Source organism: Mesoplodon bidens (assembly GCF_964165515.1).
Source record: "Mesoplodon bidens genome assembly, chromosome: 13".
NCBI lineage: Eukaryota > Metazoa > Chordata > Mammalia > Artiodactyla > Ziphiidae > Mesoplodon > Mesoplodon bidens.
This window is the reverse complement of record NC_138169.1, coordinates 2716492-2740205: the sequence shown is the minus strand read 5'-3', so window position 1 is coordinate 2740205 and position 23714 is coordinate 2716492. Positions and strand designations below refer to the sequence as shown.

General features: G+C 40.9%; 1 protein-coding gene across 1 annotated transcript in view; it reads left to right on the top strand.

Moving 5' to 3' along the window:
• The window catches only part of PIWIL1 (piwi like RNA-mediated gene silencing 1), a gene marked incomplete at both ends in the record, with an annotated part of 33509 nt that extends 18072 nt beyond the window's left edge, over window positions 1-15437 (top strand). The window contains 7 exons of the mRNA XM_081251886.1: window positions 533-733; window positions 847-950; window positions 2117-2187; window positions 2347-2500; window positions 12951-13076; window positions 15018-15165; window positions 15321-15437. Of these exons, the coding sequence (XP_081108012.1) occupies window positions 533-733; window positions 847-950; window positions 2117-2187; window positions 2347-2500; window positions 12951-13076; window positions 15018-15165; window positions 15321-15437 (921 nt within the window). The remainder of the gene's footprint in view (window positions 1-532; window positions 734-846; window positions 951-2116; window positions 2188-2346; window positions 2501-12950; window positions 13077-15017; window positions 15166-15320) is intronic.
• Window positions 15438-23714: the final 8277 nt, after the last annotated feature.

Genomic DNA, 23714 nt, shown 5'->3' with positions numbered 1-23714 from the left:
GCTGGAAGTTTGTGCCCTTTGACTAACATCTTCCCATTTGGGGCAGGGGTCTGCTTAGATCAGGTACTTCAGCTTCCCCAGCAGTGCCCATAGACTTCCTAGGAAACTTCATAGTTTGATCATATTCTCAAGCCAGAGCTTTAAGAGTTTAAAAGCCATGATTCTAGGTGGGTCATGAGTAAGAAAATTATGAGCATTTTAGAAAATCTTTTATTTGTCCACCTATAGGTTATCACTAACTTGTTTTGCCCTATTCCCTACCTCTCAAGTATTCCAAGCTGGCAAAAGAGCATTTTTAACTATGTTCTCAAGTTTTGAATTATTTGCTTAACATGCTTTCTTTGTTAGTATCTGTTACCTATAGTCGAATGTAATGAGCATTAGCTAGAAGTTAATGTCATACTTACTAGCTACATGGCAGAGATGAATAGTAAAGTAAATGATTTTGTGGGTTTGGTTTCCTGTCTTCTTCCTTGAACTTAATTATCAGTTTCCTAATTCTTTGTAATGAGGGCATTTTGTTCGTTTTTAGGTTGTTTGTCTGTTGTCATGCAGTCGGAAGGACAAATATGATGCTATTAAAAAATACTTATGTACAGATTGCCCTACTCCAAGTCAGTGTGTGTTGGCCCGAACCTTAGGCAGACAACAGACTGTCATGGCCATTGCTACAAAGATCGCCCTGCAGATGAACTGCAAGATGGGAGGAGAGCTTTGGAGGGTTGGTATGCCTGTAAGTTTAATTTAATTGGTGGATAAAAGTTTTCATTGTTATTTAAGAAAAATGGATTTTTTAAATACTGCTGATATTCTGTTGTATCTAACATTACGATGTTTTTGTTGAAGCTAAAGCTAGCCATGATAGTTGGCATTGATTGTTACCATGACACCACAGCTGGACGGAGGTCAATTGCAGGCTTTGTAGCAAGCATCAATGAAGGGATGACCCGGTGAGTGGGCTTTGGTAGCCGCAGATTAACTGCTAGACATAGGCAACACAGGCCACGAGTCCAGGGGCCAGTGTCTGGGGAGGACAGGGGTCGTGTTAATTCTTTACCTTGATTTCTCTTACGTTAGGTCCAGTAAAAGAGAAAAGTTAGAAAAGGAAACCAGCTATTAGCTACCCTACCATTTTTAATGTCCTTCACTGGCCCTTAACCTGATGTAGTGGTCAGATTGCGTTTCAGGTTATTTTATTATTTGTATTTGTGGGGAGGATGCATCTCTTTAAATGTGACTGTGTCTCTAAAAACTTCTGTAATAACTTTATTGAGCACTGAATGTAATTTCAAGTTGTCATGTTAACTTTATTTTGGAAAACCCACTTGAGTTTACCCAGTCACTTGTATTTCGACATAGTGAAATTATTTTTCAGTGCTTTTCTCAGAACTAATAGAATTGCCAAGAATAGGAAGAATGAAAATTGAAGCATTGATGTGTTAGCGTTACTAATGGGCACATTTCAGGGTGTTTTATCTTTTAGAAAAGTATCTTTTATCAAGAGTATAGTAGTAAGAGTGTGCTTCTGTGTGTTTTTTTTATAATATTCCTTTTTTTAAAAAACCCACATTTGTTTATTTATTTATTTTTGGCTGTGTTGGGTCTTCGTTTCTGTGTGAGGGCTTTCTCTAGTTGCGGAGAGCGGGGGCCACTCTTCATCGCGGTGTGCGGGCCTCTCACTGTCACGGCCTCTCTTGTTGTGGAGCACAGGCTCCAGGCGTGCAGGCTCAGTAGCTGTGGCTCACGGGCCTAGTTGCTCCGCGGCATGTGGGATCTTCCCAGACCAGGGCTCGAACCCGTGTCCCCTGCATTAGCAGGCAGCTTCTCAACCACTGCACCACCAGGGAAGCCCGTTCTGTGTGTTTTGAGGTGTAAACCTAGGAGGCATCTCTGGCTTAAATTTTATTTTCTTCTCAGTGATGGAATTATGGGACCGATTTATAATGAAAGAAAACTTTATGAAGATTTCCTGTATCTTGTCCCTTCTGCTTAAGATTTCAGAAAGGAAGTTAAAGAACATGAATGGCTAAGGGTAACATAGATATAGAATGATTCAAAAGTGAAAAACTTCCAGACAGTTGCGTTCTCACCGCTGCCATGTTTTTTCTCTGAATAGCTGGTTCTCTCGCTGTGTATTTCAAGATAGAGGGCAAGAGCTAGTAGATGGGCTCAAAGTCTGCTTGCAAGGTGAGTCTCCTGTTGTGGTTTCCGTCTGGCCTCTGAACTAGAGTCTTCAAGAAATTGTCTTAAAGCTATGTTTCTGAAAAAAACCTGTGCCCAGAATTTGGTAGAAGCACATTTTTGTTCTGTGTTAATGTAGTTAACACTTGTCTGGCTTTCTTTCAGCTGCTCTGAGGGCTTGGAATAGCTGCAACGAATACTTGCCTAGTCGAATTATCGTGTATCGGGATGGTGTAGGAGACGGTCAGCTTAACACATTGGTGAACTATGAAGTACCACAGTTTCTGGATTGCCTAAAATCTGTTGGTAGAGGTTACAAGTAAGCATGCGAAATGTAATCATTTTCTCTTTATAAAATTACACTTTTGTATTTTTGAAAATAATGTCACAGGGTGAACCGGTGAGAATCTAACCTTACAGGTGCGGTCAGGCTTGAGGTAATGGAAGAGGTTTGGGTTGGGGGGCTGTCTTGTGGAGAATTTTTCGTGGAGGAGGGGCAGGCTGGAAATGTAGAGCGGGAGCTCCTTCAAGGAATGACGCATGGAGATGCCTTTACCGATCGTCTGCTGCCGCCTTTCTCTCCTTAGAGCCTTGAAGTACGAGGGTCTGATTATCCCAGTACGTCTGTAGGCATCCACAGAATTGGTTAGTGGAATATGTATTCCAGATAGTCTTAACTTTTTTTTCTACCTCATTGTACTGTAAATACTTGTTCGATTTCTGTGTGAACTGAGCTGGACTGGTGCTTGGTGGGTAAGATGCTTGGCCTGTGTTTGGTGTCATAGGGGAGATGGCTCTACTTCGCCCTTTTAGGCGGTCTGCACAACCCAGGGGAGTTAGTGCTCCTCGTAACTGAACGCTGCCCGCGGTCTCCTTTGAAAGCTGTACTGGGTTTCGCCTTCCTCTGCTCTCCTGCAGAGGTCATTGCTCGTGCTATTTGGCAGTACATTGCATACCATCTCAAGATGGCTGTTTTAATAAGTTACGTTGTTTAACTTTTGCTATTTTCTTTATCAGATTGTAAGGAAGTCCAGATCAGGGACTGTTTAGTAAGAGCTTAGCGCATAATGTATTAAAGATTTGTGGATTTGATTTTTAAGGGTACTTAGAAAATCCAGGAGACCTGTTTATATGTGCTTGCACGTGCATATTTAAACACTGATTATTTTTGCCAGACTTTTTCAGCCGGTATTTGTTATCATTATAAAAATTGAGGGATTTTGAAAGTCATTTGACTGTACCTGGGCTCGCTGTGACTTATAGGCCCATGGGATGAGCATTAAGAGCTTATTTCTAGCTAAATTGGAGGGTGCTTCCAAGTCTTCTTTGGCCAGATTCTGAAAGACCCCTTCTAAGTGTTGATTCTACACATTTCTTAAAATGAGATCATTATGCTAGTAAGTTCTCAGAGCGTGTCGGGGGTGTTTTTTTATCTCTTTTGAAGTAATTGCGTTTCAGATTAAAATGCTAATAGGCATTTTTTAATATTTTGTAAATGAAGGTTAATGTTCTTTCCTGTCCTCTTAAAATTCCCAGTGCTTGTATTTTCTCATTAAAATAATGGTATTTATTTTAGTTTGGCTTCTGAAGTTTTGTAAGCCTTAACTTGTGTTTTCTCCCTTAGATTTTCGGTCCTTATGGAGAGGGGTGATGTGGTGGAAGGGAGTAGGGGAAGGGCTCAGATGGACCGCTGCTTTCTTAGGTATTGTTTTTAGTTGTTTACTACTTCAGCACTCAGAATTTTCTAGTCTTAGCTGCTTTCTTTCTCATATCTAGAGAAAAAGAAAATTTCAAGAGGTGAAGCATAGAGGTAATAGTGCAAGTTCATCTTGTTTCCTTAGGCTGAATGTTTGGGATGCTGGGAACATAACACTGTTGTCCCTGCTGGGGCCTGCATCTCTGGTTCTTTGAGTCTTTGGAGCCCTTTGGGTTGGCTCCCAGAAGGACTGGCAGAAATAGTTCTCAAAGAGGAGACTCGAGCCCTATAAGTGAGTATCTGTGAACAGGGTCCTCCTCTACAAGGGGGTGGAGCTGGGCCTGAGGAGGCCGGTGGGATTTCCTGCTCAGCTTCCCGTTGGCGAATAGGAACACATGTTTCAGGGAAGGAGGATTTAAATTGATTGCTTGGACTAGTGTATAACAGACCATTGCATGAAGAAGATTTCACGTCGTGAATTGTGCTGTTGTTTGGCGGCTGCAAAGATTAGTGATCAGGAGGCACATATCTTAAAATCATAGTCGGGTTAATCCCAGCTTTGCCTTCATCTGTGAAACAGGGGAGGCAACTTAACCAAGGCTGATGAAAGGAATAAGTCAGAGTGTTTAATGTATTTCACACAGTACCCAGTAAGCACTCAATAAATAGTAGGTAATTCATCTAGAAACAAGTTTGGCGTTGTATATAAAGTAAAATAATATCCAAGAATTATTCCTCACTTTGAAGAAATGCAGAGTTTGGACTGTAATGTTTGTAGTTATCCTTTTTGTTTTTTATCCTTTTTGTTTTATCCTATTTGTTTTTTAATTGAAATGTTGATGTGAACTTTTTATAAAGATGCGTCATGGATTAGTTGATTTAGAATGTTTGGTGTAAGAACAAATCAAAAAGTCACTTTAGCATACTTGTGACGTCTTTTTTTTTTTTTTTTTTTTTTTTTTTTTTTTGTGGTAGGCGGGCCTCTCACTGTTGTGGCCTCTCCCCGTTGCGGAGCACAGGCTCCGGACGCGCAGGCTCAACGGCCATGGCTCACGAGCCCAGCTGCTCCGAGGCATGTGGGATCTTCCCAGACCAGGGCACGAACCCGTGTCCCCTGCATCGGCAGGCGGACTCTCAACCACTGCGCCACCAGGGAAGCCCTGTGACGTCTTTTTTTGACATTAAAACTTTAATGTCAGTTTATTGCTGCATTCAGATATAGCTAATTATTTTTTCAAAGTACTTCAGACATCTCATAACTACTAATTATTATTTTTTTTTTGGCTTGAACAGAAATCCTTTATTTCTTTTTTTTTTCTTTTTTTTTTACATCTTTATTGGAGTATAATTGCTTAACAATGGTGTGTTAGTTTCTGCTTTATAACAAAATGAATCAGTTATACATATACATATGTGCCCATATCCCCTCCCTCTTGCGTCTCCCTCCCACCCTCCCTATCCCACCCCTCCAGGCGGTCACAAAGCACCGAGCTGATCTCCCTGTGCTATGCAGCTGCTTCCCACTAGCTATCTACCTTACATTTGGTAGTGTATATATTTCCATGCCTCTCTTTTGCTTTGTCACAGCTTACCCTTCCCCCTCCCCATATCCTCAAGTCCATTCTCTAGTAGGTCTGTGTCTTTATTCCTGTCTTACCCCTAGGTTCTTCATGACATTTTTTTTTCTTCTTAAATTCCATATATATGTGTTAGCATACGGTATTCGTTTTTCTCTTTCTGACTTACTTCACTCTGTATGACAGACTCTAGGTCTACCCACCTCATTACAAATAGCTCAATTTCGTTTCTTTTTATGGCTGAGTAATATTCCATTGTATATATGTGCCACATCTTCTTTATCCATTCATCCGATGATGGACACTTAGGTTGTTTCCATCTCCGGGCTATTGTAAATAGAGCTGCAATGAACATTTTGGTACGTGACTCTTTTTGAATTATGGTTTTCTCAGGGTATATGCCCAGTAGTGGGATTTCTGGGTCATATGGTAGTTCTATTTGTAGTTTTTTAAGAAACCTCCATACTGTTCTCCATAGTGGCTGTACCAGTTCACATTCTCACCAGCAGTGCAAGAGTGTTCCCTTTTTTCCACACCCTCTCCAGCATTTATTGTTTCTAGATTTTTTGATGATGGCCATTCTGACTGGTGTGAGATGATATCTCATTGTAGTTTTGATGTGCATTTCTCTAATGATTAAAGATGTTGAGCATTCTTTCATGTGTTTGTTGGCAGTCTGTATATCTTCTGTGGAGAAATGTCTATTTAGGTCTTCTGCCCATTTTTGGATTGGGTCATTTGTTTTTCTGTTATTGAGCTGCATGAGCTGCTTATAAATTTTGGAGATTAATCCATTGTCAGTTGCTTCATTTGCAAATATTTTCCCCCATTCTGAGGGTTGTCTTTTGGTCTTGTTTATGGTTTCCTTTGCTGTGCAAAAGCTTTTAAGTTTCATTAGGTCCCATGTGTTTAGTTTTGTCTTTATTTCCATTTCTCTAGGAGGTGGGTCCAAAAGGATCTTGCTGTGATTTATGTCATAGAGTGTTCTGCCTATGTTTTCCTCTAAGAGTTTGAGAGTGTCTGGCCTTACATTTAGGTCTTTAATCCATTTTGAGCTTATTTTTGTGTATGGTGTTAGGGAGTGATCTAATCTCATACTTTTACATGTCCCTGTCCAGTTTTCCCAGCACCACTTATTGAAGAGGCTGTCCTTTCTCCATTGTACATTCCTGCCTCCTTTATCAAAGATAAGGTGACCATATGTGTGTGGGTTTATCTCTGGGCTTTCTATCCTGTTCCATTGATCTATCTTTCTGTTTTTGTGCCAGTACCATACTGTCTTGATTACTGTAGCTTTGTAGTATAGTCTGAAGTCCAGGAGCCTGATTCCTCCAGCTCCATTTTTCGTTCTCAAGATTGCTTTGGCTATTTGGGGTCTTTTGTGTTTCCATACAAATTGTGAAATTTTTTGTTCTAGTTCTGTGAAAAATGCCAGTGGTAGTTTGATAGGGATTCCATTGAATCTGTAGATTGCTTTGGGTAGTAGAGTCATTTTCACAATGTTGATTCTTCCAATCCAAGAACATGGTACATCTCTCCATCTATTTGTATCATCTTTAATTTCTTTCATCAGTGTCTTATAATTTTCTGCATACAGGTCTTTTGTCTCCTTAGGTAGGTTTATTCCTAGATATTTTATTCTTTTTGTTGCAGTGGTAAATGGGAGTGTTTTCTTGATTTCACTTTCAGATTTTTCATCATTAGTATATAGGAATGCCAGAGATTTCTGTGCATTAATTTTGTATCCTGCTACTTTACCAAATTCATTGATTAGCTCTAGTAGTTTTCTGGTAGCATCTTTAGGATTCTCTATGTATAGTATCATGTCATCTGCAAACAGTGACAGCTTTACTTCTTCTTTTCCAATTTGGATTCCTTTTATTTCCTTTTCTTCTCTGATTGCTGTGGCTACAACTTCCAAAACTATGTTGAATAAGAGTGGTGAGAGTGGGCAACCTTGTCTTGTTCCTTATCTTAGTGGAAATGGTTTCAGTTTTTCACCATTGAGGACGATGTTGGCTGTGGGTTTGTCATATATGGCCTTTATTATGTTGAGGAAAGTTCCCTCTATGCCTACTTTCTGCAGGGTTTTTATCATAAATGGGTGTTGAATTTTGTCGAAAGCTTTCTCTGCATCTATTGAGATGATCATATGGTTTTTCTCCTTCAATTTGTTAATATGGTGTATCACGTTGATTGATTTGCGTATATTGAAGAATCCTTGCATTCCTGGAATAAACCCCACTTGATCATGGTGTATGATCCTTTTAATGTGCTGTTGGATTCTGTTTGCTAGTATTTTGTTGAGGATTTTTGCATCTATGTTCATCAGTGATATTGGCCTGTAGTTTTCTTTCTTTGTGACATCCTTGTCTGGTTTTGGTATCAAGGTGACGGTGGCCTTGTAGAATAAGTTTGGGAGTGTTCCTCCCTCTGCTATATTTTGGAAGACTTTGAGAAGGATAGGTGTTAGCTCTTCTCTAAATGTTTGATAGAATTCGCCTGTGAAGCCATCTGGTCCTGGGCTTTTGTTTATTGGAAGATTTTTAATCACAGTTTCAATTTCAGTGCTTGTGATTGGTCTATTCATATTTCCTATTTCTTCCTGAGTCAGTCTTGGCAGGTTGTGCATTTCTAAGAATTTGTCCATTTCTTCCAGGTTGTCCATAGTATTGGCATATAGTTGCTTGTAGTAATCTCTCATGATCCTTTGTATTTCTGCAGTGTCAGCTGTTACTTCTCCTTTTTCATTTCTAATTCTATTGATTTGAGTCTTCTCCCTTTTTTTCTTGATGAGTCTGGCTAATGGTTTATCAATTTTGTTTATCTTCTCAAAGAACCAGCTTTTAGTTTTATTGTTCTTTGCTATCGTTTCCTTCATTTCTTTTTCATTTATTTCTGATCTGATCTTTATGATTTCTTTCTTTCTGCTAACTTTGGGATGTTTTTGTTCTTCTTTCTCTAATTGCTTTAGGTGCAAGGTTAGGTTGTTTATTCGAGATGTTTCCTGTTTCTTAAGGTGGGATTGTATTGCTATAAACTTCCCTCGTAGAACTGCTTTTGCTGCATCCCATAGGTTTTGGGTCGTCATGTCTCCATTGTCATTTGTTTCTAGGTATTTTTTGATTTCCTCTTTGATTTCTACAGTGATCACTTCGTTATTAAGTAGTGTATTGTTTAGCCTCCATGTGTTTGTATTTTTTACAGCTCTTTTCCTGTAATTGATATCTAGTCTCATAGCGTTGTGGTCCAAAAAGATACTTGATACAATTTCAATTTTCTTAAATTTACCAAGGCTTGATTTGTGACCCAAGATATGATCTATCCTGGAGAATGTTCCATGAGCACTTGAGAAAAATGTGTATTCTGTTGTTTTTGGATGGAATGTCCTATAAATATCAATTAAGTCCATCTTGTTTAATGTATCATTTAAAGCTTGTGTTTCCTTATTTATTTTCATTTTGGATGATCTGTCCATTGGTGAAAGTGGGGTGCGAAAGTCCCCTACTATGAATGTGTTACTGTCGATTTCTCCTTTTATGGCTGTTAGTATTTGCCTTATGAATTGAGGTGCTCCTATGTTGGGTGCATAAATATTTACAATTGTCATATCTTCTTCTTGGATCAATCCCTTGATCATTATGTAGTGTCCTTCTTTGTCTCTTCTAGTAGTCTTTATTTTAAAGTCTATTTTGTCTGATATGAGAATTGCTACTCCAGCTTTCTTTTGGTTTCCATTTGCATGGAATATCTTTTTCCATGCCCTTACTTTCAGTCTGTATGTATCTCTAGGTTTGAAGTGGGTCTCTTATAGACAGCATATATATGGGTCTTGTTTTTGTATCCATTCAGCCAATCTGTGTCTTTTGGTGGGAGCATTTAGTCCATTTACATTTAAGGTAATTATCGATATGGATGTTCCTATTCCCATTTTCTTAATTGTTTTGGGTTCGTTATTGTAGGTCTTTTCCTTCTGTTGTGTTTCTTGCCTAGAGAAGTTCCTTTAGCATTTGTTGTAAAGCTGGTTTGGTGGTGCTGAACTCTCTCAGCTTTTGCTTGTCTGTAAACGTTTTAATTTCTCCATCAACTCTGAATGAGATCCTTGCTGGGTAGAGTAATCTTGGTTGCAGGTTTTTCTCCTTCATCACTTTAAATATGTCCTGCCAGTCCCTTCTGGCTTGCAGAGTTTCTGCTGAAAGATCAGCTGTTAACCTTATGGGGGTTCCCTTGTGTGTTATTTGTTGTTTTTCCCTTGCTGCTTTTAATATGTTTTCTTTGTATTTAATTTTTGACAATTTGATTAATATGTGTCTTGGCGTATTTCTCCTTGGATTTATCCTGTATGGGACTCTCTGTGCCTCCTGGACTTGATTAACTATTTCCTCTCCCATATTAGGGAAGTTTTCAACTGTAATCTCTTCAGATATTTTCTCAGTCCCTTTCTTTTTCTCTTCTTCTTCTGGAACCCCTATAATTCGAATGTTGGTGCGTTTAATGTTGTCCCAGAGGTCTCTGAGACTGTCCTCAGTTCTTCTCATTCTTTTTTCTTTCTTCTGCTCTGCAGTAGTTATTTCCACTATTTTATCTTCCATGTCACTTATCCATTCTTCTGCCACAGTTATTCTGCTATTGATCCCATCTAGATTATTTTTAATTTCATTTATTGTGTTTCTAATCATTGCTTGATTCATCTTTCATTCTTCTAGGTCCTTGTTAACTGTTTCTTGCATTTTGTCTATTCTATTTCCAAGATTTTGGATCATCTTTACTATCATTATTCTGAATTCTTTTTCAGGTAGACTGCCTATTTCCTCTTCATTTGTTAGGTCTGTTGGGTTTTTATCTTGCTCCTTCTCCTGCTGTGTGTTTTTCTGTCTTCTCATTTTGCTTATCTTACTGTGTTTGGGGTCCCTTTTTTGCAGGCTGCAGGTTTGTAGTTCCCGTTGTTTTTGGTGTCTGTCCCCAGTGGCTAAGGTTGTTTCAGTGGGTTGTGTAGGCTTCCTGGTGGAGGGGACTAGTGCCTGTGTTCTGGTGGATGAGGCTGGATCTTGTCTTTTTGGTGGGCAGGTCTACATGTGGTGGTGTGTTTTGGGGTGTCTGTGGACTTTTTATGATTTTAGGCAGCCTCTCTGCTAATGGGTGGCGTTGTGTTCCTGTCTTGCTAGTTGTTTGGCATAGGGTGTCCAGCACTGTAGCTTGCTGGTCGTTGCGTGAAGCTGGGTGCTGGTGTTGAGATGGAGATCTCTGGAAGATTTTCGCCGTTTGATATTATGTGGAGCTGGGAGGTCTCTTGTGGACCAGTGTCCTGAAGTTGGCTCTCCCACCTCAGAGGCACAGCAGTGACTCCTGGCTGCAGCACCAAGAACCTTTCATCCACACGGCTCCTCAATTTGGGATGATTCATTGTCTATTCATGTATTCCACAGATGCAGGGTACATCAAGTTGATTGTGGAGCTTTAATCCGCTGCTTCTCTTTCCAGCTCCCGTTAGGGAAACGGGATGGTCAGTCAGATATTTGAACTTATTTCTTCGAATAGGGTTATGCCAGACGTGGTCAACAGGGCGTGGAAGAGTACCCTTTGGGGTTTTAATTTTCTTAGGAGGCAGTAAGTTTTCAGGACAAGGACCAGCACTGGCTGTATAGGTCAGAGAAAGTAGAACTTCCTGAGGGATGAACTCATTCTGAAGGGAAGTAGGAAGGCGTTTTGACGGCTCCACCAGACTTTTATTCTCCCTTAGTTTAGGAAGTCCGTTTCTGCGTCAGAAGTGATGGGAAACCGACACTTGCAGCCCGGTACCGGTAAACTGTGCTTCCCACCAGACGTCTTGTAGCCGCACCTTTTTTCGTGACTTGTCTTTATGTCACCACATTTGCTAAATCATTTCTTGTGATGTCAGAGGACTAAAATCCACTCTGTCTTTTTTTTTTTTTTTTTTTTTTTGGCTGTGTTGGGTCTTCTTTGCTGTGCGCGGGCTTTCTTTAGTTGCGGCAAGCGGGGGCTACTCTTTGCTGCGGTGCGCGGGCTTCTCATTGAGGTGGCTTCTCTTGTTGCGGAGCGTGGGCTCCAGGCATGCGGGCTTCAGTAGTTGTGGCTTGCATGCTCTAGAGCGGAGGCTCAGTAGTTGTGGCGCACGGGCTTAGTTGCTCTGCGGCATGTGGGATCTTCCCGGACCAGGGCTCGAACCAGTGTCCCCTGCATTAGCAGGCGGATTCTCAACCACTGCGCCACCAGGGAAGCCCCACTTTGTCTTTTGATTCCTGAGACTGTGGCTCTGTTATATCCAGATCTGCTGTAGCTGGGCAGTGAGAGGTCTATTGTACATGGGTAGATAGTGATATTCCTAAAATGTTCCTCCATTTACTTAAGTAGAATCACCTTCCTGCCCCTTGTATATTTGGTTACTTCTACCATGAAGGAGCACACTAAGTTTATGATTGAACAGAAGTTCCCATGTGGGGATCTCTCCGACCATCAGTCTAGACAGTATGTTGTGAACTGCCTACCCAAGTCAAACACTACCAGCCAGGTCCACACTGCATGTGAAGCCCTCTGCTTCCCGGTGTGTAGAATAAAGTATATTTATGCTCTTAAGGAACTAATGTTCTAGCTGGAAAAAGAGCACAGGAAACTTGAGGAATTGAAAATCCTAATATTTATCGGGGGTTATTACATGCCAGCACCGGTCTAAGTGCTTAGCGTGTTCTCGTTCATTTATTCCCAAACGGATGTGTGTACACAGTGTGACTGTGTCAGACAGGGAAAGTGAAATGAACCTTTAAGAGATGGATAGAAAGGGTATTCAGGCTGAGTGCATACTGGCAGTTACAGGGCTGCCCTCAGGAGAGCCAAAAGGCATGTAGAGGCAGTGGCTCTAACGCGACACAGAGCTGAAAGCTCCCTAGGCCAGAGGAGTTCAGTCTTGACATGGGAAACCACCTGCAGAATGGGGCTGGGGAGGGAGAGGGGAAACGGCAGTGTTCTGGTGCTGCTGTGCGGCGGGCTGCTGAGTGGCTGAGCCGGGAGAGACAGAGACCCCGGTGTGTTGTCAGCCAGTCACGTTGAGAGGCAGGAAGTTAGACTTTCGAGACTGCTCAAGTTAGCTTACCTGTCCAAGATTTGAGAGTTAATATCTTACTTTCCACATAGAAGAAAATGCCCACTGAAAAGGCTTTCAAACTGTGAACTTTAAAAACCTGCTGGGTTTAACATTTTTGTGAGACAGGTGTGTCGTTTGCTTGGTTTAATGATTAAACATCTACATGACCTTGAGTCACAGGGCCCAAATATGCCATTTTATTTTCTACTTGCAGTAGTTTCCTGGCCCTAACTCCACGCCCTTACAAGCTGTGGAATCCTCCTTCACAACTGGGATAGCTAGTATGCCCCAAGAGGGATGTGCGTTTCCTTTTAAGTGGAGTGTATGAATGTATGAATGTTTCAGTGCCCTGAAAATATGACTGACTAAATGCAGTTACATTCATCACCATCTTAAGCCCAAGACTAACGGTCATTGTGGTGAAGAAACGAGTGAACGCCAGATTTTTTGCTCAGTCTGGAGGAAGACTTCAAAATCCACTTCCTGGAACCGTTATTGATGTAGAGGTTACCAGACCAGAATGGTAAGTTCTGTATTAGATGAAGATAGGTTTCTGTTTTGTTTTTTAGCATAGCCTCTGTACTTTATCACCTTTAACACATTTACTTGATAGTTCTTATACTTTATTTCTTATAAATACTAAAGTCTTTCATTAGTTTGATCTAATAATGCCCATGATTTATTAACTTAGTCTCTGAAATGGCGAACAGAGGCTTCTGTGCCATTTCTCTCTGGGGGAAGCGGGTTATTGTTTGTGGTATTAGTTATACATACTGAGTTTAAGAACAGCTGCTCTAGATTGCTTTTGCATTTTTTTTTTTACATATGTAACCTCATCCATAGATTGTTATTTTCCAATCAAAATTTTTAGATCTGTAATGCACTTAGTTACCCACAGGTCAGAAAGTGTCATCTGAAACACAGTTTCAGGTAGAAAAGTGGCTTCTGAGCAAACACTTTTTATGTAACCAGGAGCTGCACTCTGCCATAAGAAAGCCACCTAGAACATTCGGGGGCACACGGTAATGATCTTATTAGCACACGAGGGTTCGACTGTAAAGTCATGAAATTTGGTTCCTCGAAAACCCCTTTGTGGGGAATGGAGTACAAGGCAGCAGGTCATGTTCACGCTGGCATGTCATCGGTCAGTCCACATTAATGCCCGCTTCATGGGAGTGAACAGCTGTGATGATTCTGTCTTCACATATAAATTTTTGGAGCCCTTTTTAAAAAGGGCAACTTTAATCAGGGTAAAGTGTCAGCCTAGGTGCAAACTTTGAATGTGGAACGCTTCTGTATGAACCTTAGGTAAATGAGGCATTACTGTACTAAATTTATGTAGACAAATGATAATACAGATTTTAGTTCTCTTTAGTCCTGTTATCTGACAATGTATAGAAACTTTCTTTCAAGGTGCATTTCCTTGGATTGTGTCTTTCTCTCAGGCAGATGTTAGTTATCAGAAGGCTTCTAACCTGTTGGGGAAAATCATTGAAGGAGGAAGACAGAATGGCTAAGATAGTAACTAAGATACTACAATTTCATTTCCTGAAGGATTCTCTTTAATGATTCAGAGTGACCTCATGATACTTCTAACAGTACTACTACTCTGATAACCAAAGCTCAGGTGTAACATTGACCTAAAGTCATAATTTTTTTTAACAATTTGGGGTAAAATCCAAGTTGAACTATAAAGTATGAAAACAATTTGATTACTTTTTACCAGATGTTCTTTAAAACTGAACAGCTGCTGTTGCTACTCAGATACTTGGAGAAGTCCACTTTGAACCATAGTAACATGCTTAAACTGGGAACAGAGGGTTTGATTCTAGCTCTTTTGTGATTTCTCTGTTCTTTTGGGCAAGTCATTTAACATTTCTGAAACCCTCATTTTGCTAAATAACAGTAATCTGTTGTAGATCAATTCTGATTTTAAAATTTGTCTAGTTTCAATGGACATAATAAATTAGAGTTAATTTCTTAATATCTGTATCAGGTCAGATTACAATATCTCTGGATTGATGTTTAATTGGTACCAAAAAAATGAACAAACAAACAAAAAACCTGATGTTCCTTTACGTTTGCACTACTTGGTTCTTGATTCTAGAGCCTGTTGCTGCTCAGTCATCTCCCTCAGATGTGGAGTGGAAACAGTGACCCGGTACAGTGGCACCGTCATAATTAGCAGCCGTGTCAAATGTTTGTTAATGCCCCGAGGCATCAATGATAGATATTTAAAAATATAAATAATAGTTGTATCTTAAACCTCTTTCACACACAAGCATTCCAAAATGGTTCATGAATAACAAGTTCTGAATTCAAGGAAGCACATTACATTTTGAGAAGATGAGGTCACATTTTAGTGTACTGGATCTTTTCACTGTAAGAAACTTGAATCATCTTAATTTTAGCTTTCAAAAAGATGAGCCTTACACCCATGTGTTTCTTTCTTTTGTAATTCCAGGTATGATTTTTTTATCGTGAGCCAGGCAGTGAGAAGTGGTAGTGTTTCTCCCACACATTATAACGTCATCTATGACAGCAGTGGCCTGAAGCCAGACCACATACAGAGGTTAACTTACAAGCTATGTCATGTCTATTATAACTGGCCAGTAAGTATTTTTTTAATCGATGTTTATTCACATCAATGAGATTCACTTTTCAAAATGGAATTGCTATGTTGTCTAAGGCTTTTACAGTTAATACCGAGATTTCAATTTAGAGAGCTAGATTCAGAGTAACAGAACCTTTTCTCTTCCTGCTGAAGGGTGTCATCCGTGTCCCTGCCCCTTGCCAGTACGCCCACAAACTGGCTTTCCTCGTTGGCCAGAGCATTCACAGAGAGCCCAGCCTGTCGCTGTCAAACCGCCTTTACTACCTCTGACCTGCAGGAGAAGAAGACAGGATGCAGCGGTTTGTCTTCTTTGTGAAATTATAACTTTGCGATTTTTTGAAGCTTTTATTTTTTAACTGTTATCTTTCCAGGTGAAACTTGGGAAGGAATTTAGGAGATCTAGAGTCTTATTTCTAACAGTGCTATTAACTGACTTATTTTATAGGTAAAAATTAGGATTTTATATTTTATCTTGTTTGATTCTCATAAATAGGTTGTGAGGATTTTTTGTTTTGAAAAAAATTGTGGATAAGGTGCTTTGTATTATAAACAGACTCTTAAAGTATTGGAAAAGTTGGGATTTACTTGAAAGTGCTTTCAGGAGTGAGCAAGCCCTACTTGTAAGTCTATATTAACCTTTTTTTTTTTTTTTTTTTTTTTGCGGTACGCGGGCCTCTCACTGTTTTGGCCTCTCCCATTGCGGAGCACAGGCTCCGGACGCGCAGGCTCAGCGGCCATGGCTCACGGGCCCAGCCGCTCCACAGCACGTGGGATCTTCCCGGACCAGGGCACGAACCCGCGTCCCCTGCATCGGCAGGCGGACTCTCAACTGCGCTGCCAGGGAAGCCCTATATTAACCTTATTTTTGAAATATTTATTTTGAATTTAAAGGAGAGAAAAGGCATAAAGTGGAGGCTCAGTACAGTCGTAAGATAGGATTTTATTTGAGCGTCTGATGATCTCATTTTAAAGAAGAAGCTGCCATTAAATAACCTATACAAGGTATAGGAAAGGTGTGAGACTGTGGAGAAATAGGCTTATTTTTATTTCATTTTGGGGGCTAGGTGTTATGGGGGTTAAAAAAGAAGATAGTTGAAAGTTTTAAATTTTTGTCCAAAGATACATTTTAAGACTCCTTAATAAAAGAGGCCAGTAGTCTATATAAACAGTACTTTTTTTTTTTTTGCAACTGGGACACCATTCCATTTGGTATAAAATAAAATTGCAGTGATTGTCATCTTATTTGAATACAACAGTGTAGTTTTTGTTTTTACTGAAAGCATATGCATTTTCTTTCCATTTATTATATTTTTTAAAACTGCTGGAGAGTACACTCAAAGGACACAACTCCATCTTTAAAAGCTAAATTTGTGTTACTTATGAACTTCAGAGTAACACTGTCGGGAAATGCTGCACCCTCACAATGAGCAGTGTAAGACTGGAAATCCTGAACCTGTAAGAAAACGCAGACTAAGAAGTCTGTGTTTTTGTGAAGTTGATAATTGTAATAATTCACATCTACACACTTATAGGACGTTTCAGGGAATTTTGCAAAGAGCAGGCTCGAAGTTAACAAGTGATTGTATGCCATGAGAACACCTTCAAGCATTGCTTGCAAGTGTAATGAGTGTAAACCTTAATGATCATACACAAGCTACAGGAACTATCATTTCAGCTAATGCCATTCAGTAAAGTTACTTGTCTTACCATTATTGTGCTTGTTCTTATCAAATAACTGCCTTTTGGATTTAGCCTTATTAACATATTATGAATGAAAGCCATTTATTTTCCCTTTAGTTCTTTGAGCTAATAACTGTTGCTAACATTGTTTTTGGCTGTTAGCCCCAGTTCCTTAACCTGTTTGATTTCTAGACGTTAGAAGGAGTGAAACACAGGAGATTGTGACGTTTCAGAAGAATGCCAGATAAAGACAACAAAATCGATGAAAGTTGCTAAATGTTGTCACAGTATTAAGGAACATAAGGAAGTCTAATTATACAACTGTAAAAGATGGATTTGGGGCATCTTTTATTTATGGGTTTTTAGGGCTAGTCAGTAACTTAGGTTATTAAAGTCTCATACTTGGCAGGTTTTAAACTATCCTTTAAAGTTGAAAGGCTTTCATATCTTTAAAACTATGAAAAATTGATAAATGTGGTAATTCCGGGAAAGTTGCAGTATTCAAAAGACCCTCACTATATCAAAAAGACTTTTTTTTGCAAGGGACCAAAAAAGCCTCAAATTAATTTAAGCCAAAAAGGGTTATTGACTGGCTTTCTCAAGTCATCCTAGGCAGTGGTTCCCAAACGGAATGTTAAACGTGACCTTCTTTGCTTTGAAATAACATAGACTACTGGGCTCCAGACCAGATAGATCCAGGCATCAGAACTTGTGGGGGAGAGGCCAGGTGAACTATTAAACGTACCCCAGGTGGTTTGTCCGGGAATGTGGGCAAACGCCGGTTGAGCAGGTGTGTAGAACCTAGCTGGTGGGATGCTGTCGGGGACCTGTGTCTTGCCCTGCTTCCTTCCGGGTTGGTTCTAACCAGGTAGGATTACAAGGATGGTCACAAAGCCTAGGTTCATGTCTCAGCCTCACTGCAATGAAAGGAACACCTCGTCCACATGGTTGCAGCAGAACTCAGGCTGTCTACACATCCTTGAACCTGAGGGACACAGTGCCCTGAGAGGGACTTAATAGCTGTTGGGTCAGATGAGGCCCATCTAGAAGTGGGTAGAGGAATGGTTCCCCAAAGAAAACTAAGGTGGTAAAACCAGAAGACGGAACAGACGAGTGGACACAGTGGACGCCGACTGGGTGTCTTCTCTGCTTGTTTAACAGCAAGTCAGCTTGTGATGGAAGTAGGAGTTGCCCTGGTCCCTAGAGGGACAAGTACAACCGAGCACCTGTAAGGGAATTGATTGCAGTGCTTCCGGAGAACAAAGCCAAAACTCTGAAATCCAGGTTTCCTCCTTAAAAGAGAAATATGCACACCCGAGCTCTACCTCTGAAGGCCTGAGCATTAAGGACACTTCAGGCTCTCCCTTCTCAGGGCCTGGTCTGACCCATCAAACCCGGCGGTTCCTCTGGGGATGAAGCAGTTTGTTGGGGTGGCTCCTTGAGGGCATTACAGCGGGTGATCTGCCTGGTTTTCTCTGGGTACACGGGTTTTGTTTCCCCTCAAAACTCCAAAAAGGTGCCCCTCATTGAAGCTTTCTGTTAGTTTTACACGCTGTTCCTTAGAGCTCATAGACGTCTTGCTTGAGGATTCTGGAATTTCTGTCGGGAAATAGTGTCTTTGTTCCCTCTGGGTTGAATAAAAAGTCTGTTTCAACATCAGTTTCAGCCTGATGCTATGATATGAATCTTCAGAAGTTTGTGGATTTTTAAGGTTTAATTCTTTCATGTAGCCATAATATTGTCATTCAGATGCAGTATTCCCAGGGCTGGGTTTCGGTCTGTTTGCATTCATCATTCCAACCCAGTTAAATCGTTTAAAAATCCAGGGTGAAAGAGAGAGAAATGTTACAATTCTGGAGTGATGATGTCAGTGGAGAGTCCACGTGCTGCTGCCTTGTAGCAAGGTGGTAGCTCTCTGCTCCAGGTCACGCTGCCCCTCCCAGCACCCTGTGCTGCCTGCGGCCGAAGTCCTGTGGGAGCTCCAGACCGCAGCGTCTGTCTGAGACCCCCCTCCTGCCTCCCGGGGTTCTCAGTCTCTTGCCGGTTCTTCCTGGTCTCCCTAACTTGAGAAGGTTGGAGTGCCTCCAGGCTCAGAAGCAGGGTCTCTGAGAAGCAGTAAGAAAAGGGTTTCTTTCTACTCTTCCTCCCTCGGTAATTCCATTCAGTCTCATAACTCATTTCTGTGAAAATGCTGCCCATTTACATCTCCAGCCCTGGCCTCCTACAGTCAGATGTGTCCGAGTGTCTGATACAGTGGTTCTCAAACTCTTTGGTCTAGGAACTTCCTTACCCTCTTAAATTGCTGAGGACTCAGAGAGATTTTGTTTATGTGGGTTATATTTACTAATTGTATATTAGACATTATATTTTAAAAACGATACGGAAACCCACACCCATTAACTGTTAGACTGATGCTGTCGTCGTGTCATGAAGCCTCTAGAAAATACTGTACTCGTGAGAGGAGAAGAACGAAAAAGGCAGATGACCTCAGTGTTAACAGATTAGGTCCTATGGCCCCTTACTCTGGTCCTAGCCCAGCCAAGACCCTCTGCCTTGGCAGGGAAGGTTCTTTTCCGTTAGGGTTCACACAGCCAAAAACAACACTGAAGCTGAGATCAGTGCAATGCAACCTTTATTCAATGGCCAAAGAATGGAGAAGTGGGAATTCAGTTCACAGGTCAACCTCTCTCTCACGCTCGTGTGGCGAGAGGGATTTGATTTTAAAGAATAAGGACGGTGCGGGGAGGAGCGAGGCTGATGCTGGGGAGGCATCTGCACTGTTCTTCTGGGGGAAGGGGTGGGGTTTCCCTGGAAGGGGATGCCACCCTCTTTCTGTCCTTTTTTGGTCGGCAACTTCTGGTCACGGCCGCTGTTAGGTATGTCACTTAGTAGCTGATGTAGTAAAAACAGCGTAGATGAGACTCCGGGTCTGTTGAAGGTCAGATTCGTTGCCATCTTGGTTCTAGCTGGTTCTAGCCGGTTTTTGTCTTTCTCTTCGTTCCTTTGTCTTAGGACCCTGTGACTTAGAGAGATATGTTAGTTCCTGCTCAAGGGAGGAGTTGGCAGGTTTTGAGCAAGAATCTGGTGTCACCTCTGGCAACAGTAGGAAAATGGTTTTGACCATAGAACCCTGGAAGAGTCTCAGGGTACCCCAGGGGTCCCCAGGCCACACTATGAGAACCTCTGGTTGAATAATTTAACATGCCTGGAACTGAACTGTGATTTCTCGCAGACCTGCTCCAGTTCAGTTAATTGGAACTCCATTTTTCCAGATGTTCAGACCAAAACCCTTGGCACCTTTCCTTGAGTCCTGTCTTTCTCGTGTCATGCTTTGGGTTCCTCAGTAAATGTTATAAGCTCTGCCTTCAAAATATCATGAATATCCAGCCACTGTTCCTGTCCCCTCTTTCAAGCCACCACTGTCTCTGCGTTACTAGCACAGCCTCCTAAAGTGGTCTTTTTGCAACAAAGTGATCAAGTCACGCACCTGCTCGTCTTGCAGTGGGTTCCCATCTCAGGAAGATAGTTGTTGCGAGGGTGTGGCATTGTGCCGTCCTGCTCTTCACAGACCACCCAGGTGCCCTCATCCAGCCCAGGGACCTTTGCTGGTGCTCCAGGCCCAGATTTCCACATGCTCCTTCAGGTCAGCTAAGATGTCACCAGCAGAGGGACCACTTTGTAAATTTTTAGCATCCCCCAGGCATAGAGACATAGCCTTTCTGCTCTCTCCAGCTTTGCTGGTATCAATAGTATATTACTTGTTGTGCTTTTTATATTCTCCTCTCCCACTAGAATGCAAATGATTCTAGGAATCCAGGAGGGCAGTAATCTTTGTGTCTTGTTCACTGTTGTCTCCAAGTGTCTTGATCAATGTCTGGCACGTAACAGGTTCTCAAATATTTATTGAAAGGACAAATAACTAACGTAACCCTTAACTCAGTCAACCAGCCCCTGTATTTCTTATGCATGTTAATGTCAAGGGACCCCTGTATACTCCGCAGTGGTTCTCATCCTGGGCTGTATGTTCTGGTCACCGGAGGGCTTTAAAAACTCCTAATGGCAAGCCCCCACCCAGTTCTCATAAGTGAGACTCCTGGCTTGGGACTTGGACATAGGAATACTCAGAAGTCTTAGCAACAGCTGGGATAATATTATACAAGGCAAAGAAGTGAAATCATCCATGTGGGTGGCTTCCGAGAAACCTGGATCCTAAGTCCCAGCTTCTGGCCACACCTCAGCACCAGATGTTCTGCCATTGGATTCTTTTCTTCGTGCATATCTGAAAAAGGAGGCCCTGCCCAGTCCATCTTGGCCCATACTCCCCACCCACCTGACCTAAGTCCAGTGCAAGGGTTGATCAGGTGTGGCAGGAAGGAGCCCTGTGGAGGGGGTATGGCCTCAGCTGTGGTGTGGCAGGGCTGCCCTAGCACAGGCAAGCACTTGGCTCCTGGCCCTGCAGTGAGCAGAGGTTGCACCTGCCCAGGAAGCAGCCAGCCCATAGAGGATCGTTCCTGGGCTACGAGGCACCTGATTTAGGAGTTTGCATGCTTTCACCCTTTCTGTTAGGGGTCAACCTCTTCCCATCTGGCCTCAGGGGCCTGTGAGGTTGGGGGACAGGAGGAGTATATATATACCTTCTTTCTGGACAACACAAGAATCTTTGAGCACTCTAATCCTGTTTCCTCTTATCCAACTTATATGCCATTGTTCTAAATCAACTTTATTGTAATTTACATGTAAGTGAATGCAACTTGATGAGCTTTTGACAGATTTATATACTACAGTATCTCTGCCACCATCAAGATTTAGAAAAATGTCTGTTCCCTCCCACAGAAGTTTCCTTCTTGCTTCTTTGCAAACAGTCCTTCCCACCTTGACCCCAAGCAACAACGATCTGCCTTTGACCTGCTCTCGTTTCATGTAACTGGAATCATACGGTATGTACTCCTTTGCCTCTGGCTGCTTTTGCTCAGAGTGCTTCAAAACTTAATCTGTTTTATTGTCTCGTTGGTTTGTTTGCTTGAGCAGTATTCCATTGTAAGGTATTTTACATTGTTTATTCACCATGGACAGATGGATATTTTGGATGTTTCCTATTTGGGGCTATTATAAACTCCAGAAAAATTCTTTTCAAGCCTTTGTATGGATATAGTTTTTATTTCTTTTGGGTAAATACATAGAAGTAGAATTGCTGGATCTATATGCTAAGTGTCTCTGATTTTACAATAAGCTGACAAGCGATTGGACCCTTTTCTATTCTCCCCTCCAGTGCACCAGAGTTCCAGTTGCTCCACATCCTCACCAATCTTTGATGATGTCAGTCTTCTCATTTTAGTGGGTGTGTAATGTTATCTCATTTGGATTATTAATTGCATTTCCCTGCTGACTAATGATACTGAGCATTTTTTGTGTGCATATTAGCCATTCTTATAGCTTCCATGAAGTAGCTGCTCAGATCTTTTGCATATTATCTTTTAAATTGGTTGGTCTTATTGAATTGTAAAATTTCTTTGTGTATTCTGGGTAAAAGTCTTTTGTCAGATATATGCACTATGAATGTTTCCTCTCTGTTTCTGGCTTCCTGTTTTGCTTTCTTAAGTATCAGAAAGAAGATATTTTTAAACTTGATGGAGTCCAGTTATCAGGGTTTTTTTCTCTTATAATTTGTGCTTTTTGTGTCCTGTATAAGACATCTTTCTAGCCAAACTTCTCCTGTGTTTTCTTCTAGAAGTTTTATAGTTTTAACATTTTCATTTAGGACTGTGTTCTGAGTTAAATTTTGTGGATCATATGAGGTAAGAGTCAGTTTTCCCTCCTATGAATCCCCCTTCTTTCTGCAGAATTTCTGGAAAATACCATATTTCCCCTATTGAATTGCTTTGGTACCTTGGTTGAAAATGAACTTACTATATATGTAAGCATCTATTTGTTCCATTGATATATATATATATCTTTATTTATATATAGCTATATTTTACATACAAACAACACTGCCTTGATTACTGTAGTTTTATAATAAGTCTCAAAATTAGGCAACGTTAGTCTTTCCACCTTGTTCATCTCTTTCAAAATGGGTTTGACTATTCTAGATCGTTTGCATTTCTGTATAATTTTTTAATCAGTTTATCAATTTCTGGAATAAGCCTGCTGGAATCTTGACTGGCATTTCTCTGAATCAGTAGATTTACCTGGAGGGAAATTGGCATTTAACAACACTGAATCTTCCAAGCCATTAACATCTTTTGTATCTCTTATTTAGGGGCTTTTTCATAGTCTTTAGGCAATGTTTTACATTTTTCAGTATATAAGTCTTGTATGTATTTTGTTAAATTTGTCCCTAAGAATTTCATGTTTTTGATGCTACTATAACTGATCACGTTTATTTCTTTCTTTATTTTATATCAGTTATATCTATATTTTAATTTCTGTCTAATTGTTCCCTGCTGGGGAGATGGATACAAAATATGCAATTTATACAAAAATACAATTGACTTTTGTATGTCGACCTTGTACCCTGTCACCTTGCCAAATTCACTTATTAGTACTAACCGCGTTTTGTAGATATCCCTTAACATTTTCTGCATAAACAGTCATGTCATCTGCAAATAAAGACTGTTTTACTTCTTCCTTTCAAAAGTGTATGACTTTTCTTTCCTTATTGCAAGGCTAGAAACTCCAGTATAGTGTTGAATACAAGTAGTCAAATGGACATCCTTGTGTTGTTTTTGACAGAAAGGGCAAGTGGTCAGTCTTTCATCATTATGTATGTTGACTGTTAACTTTACCAAGTTGAAGTAAATTCCTTTCTTTTCCTGGTTTCCTGAAAAGCTGTTGATTGCGTCCAGTGCTTTCCTTGCATTTATTGAA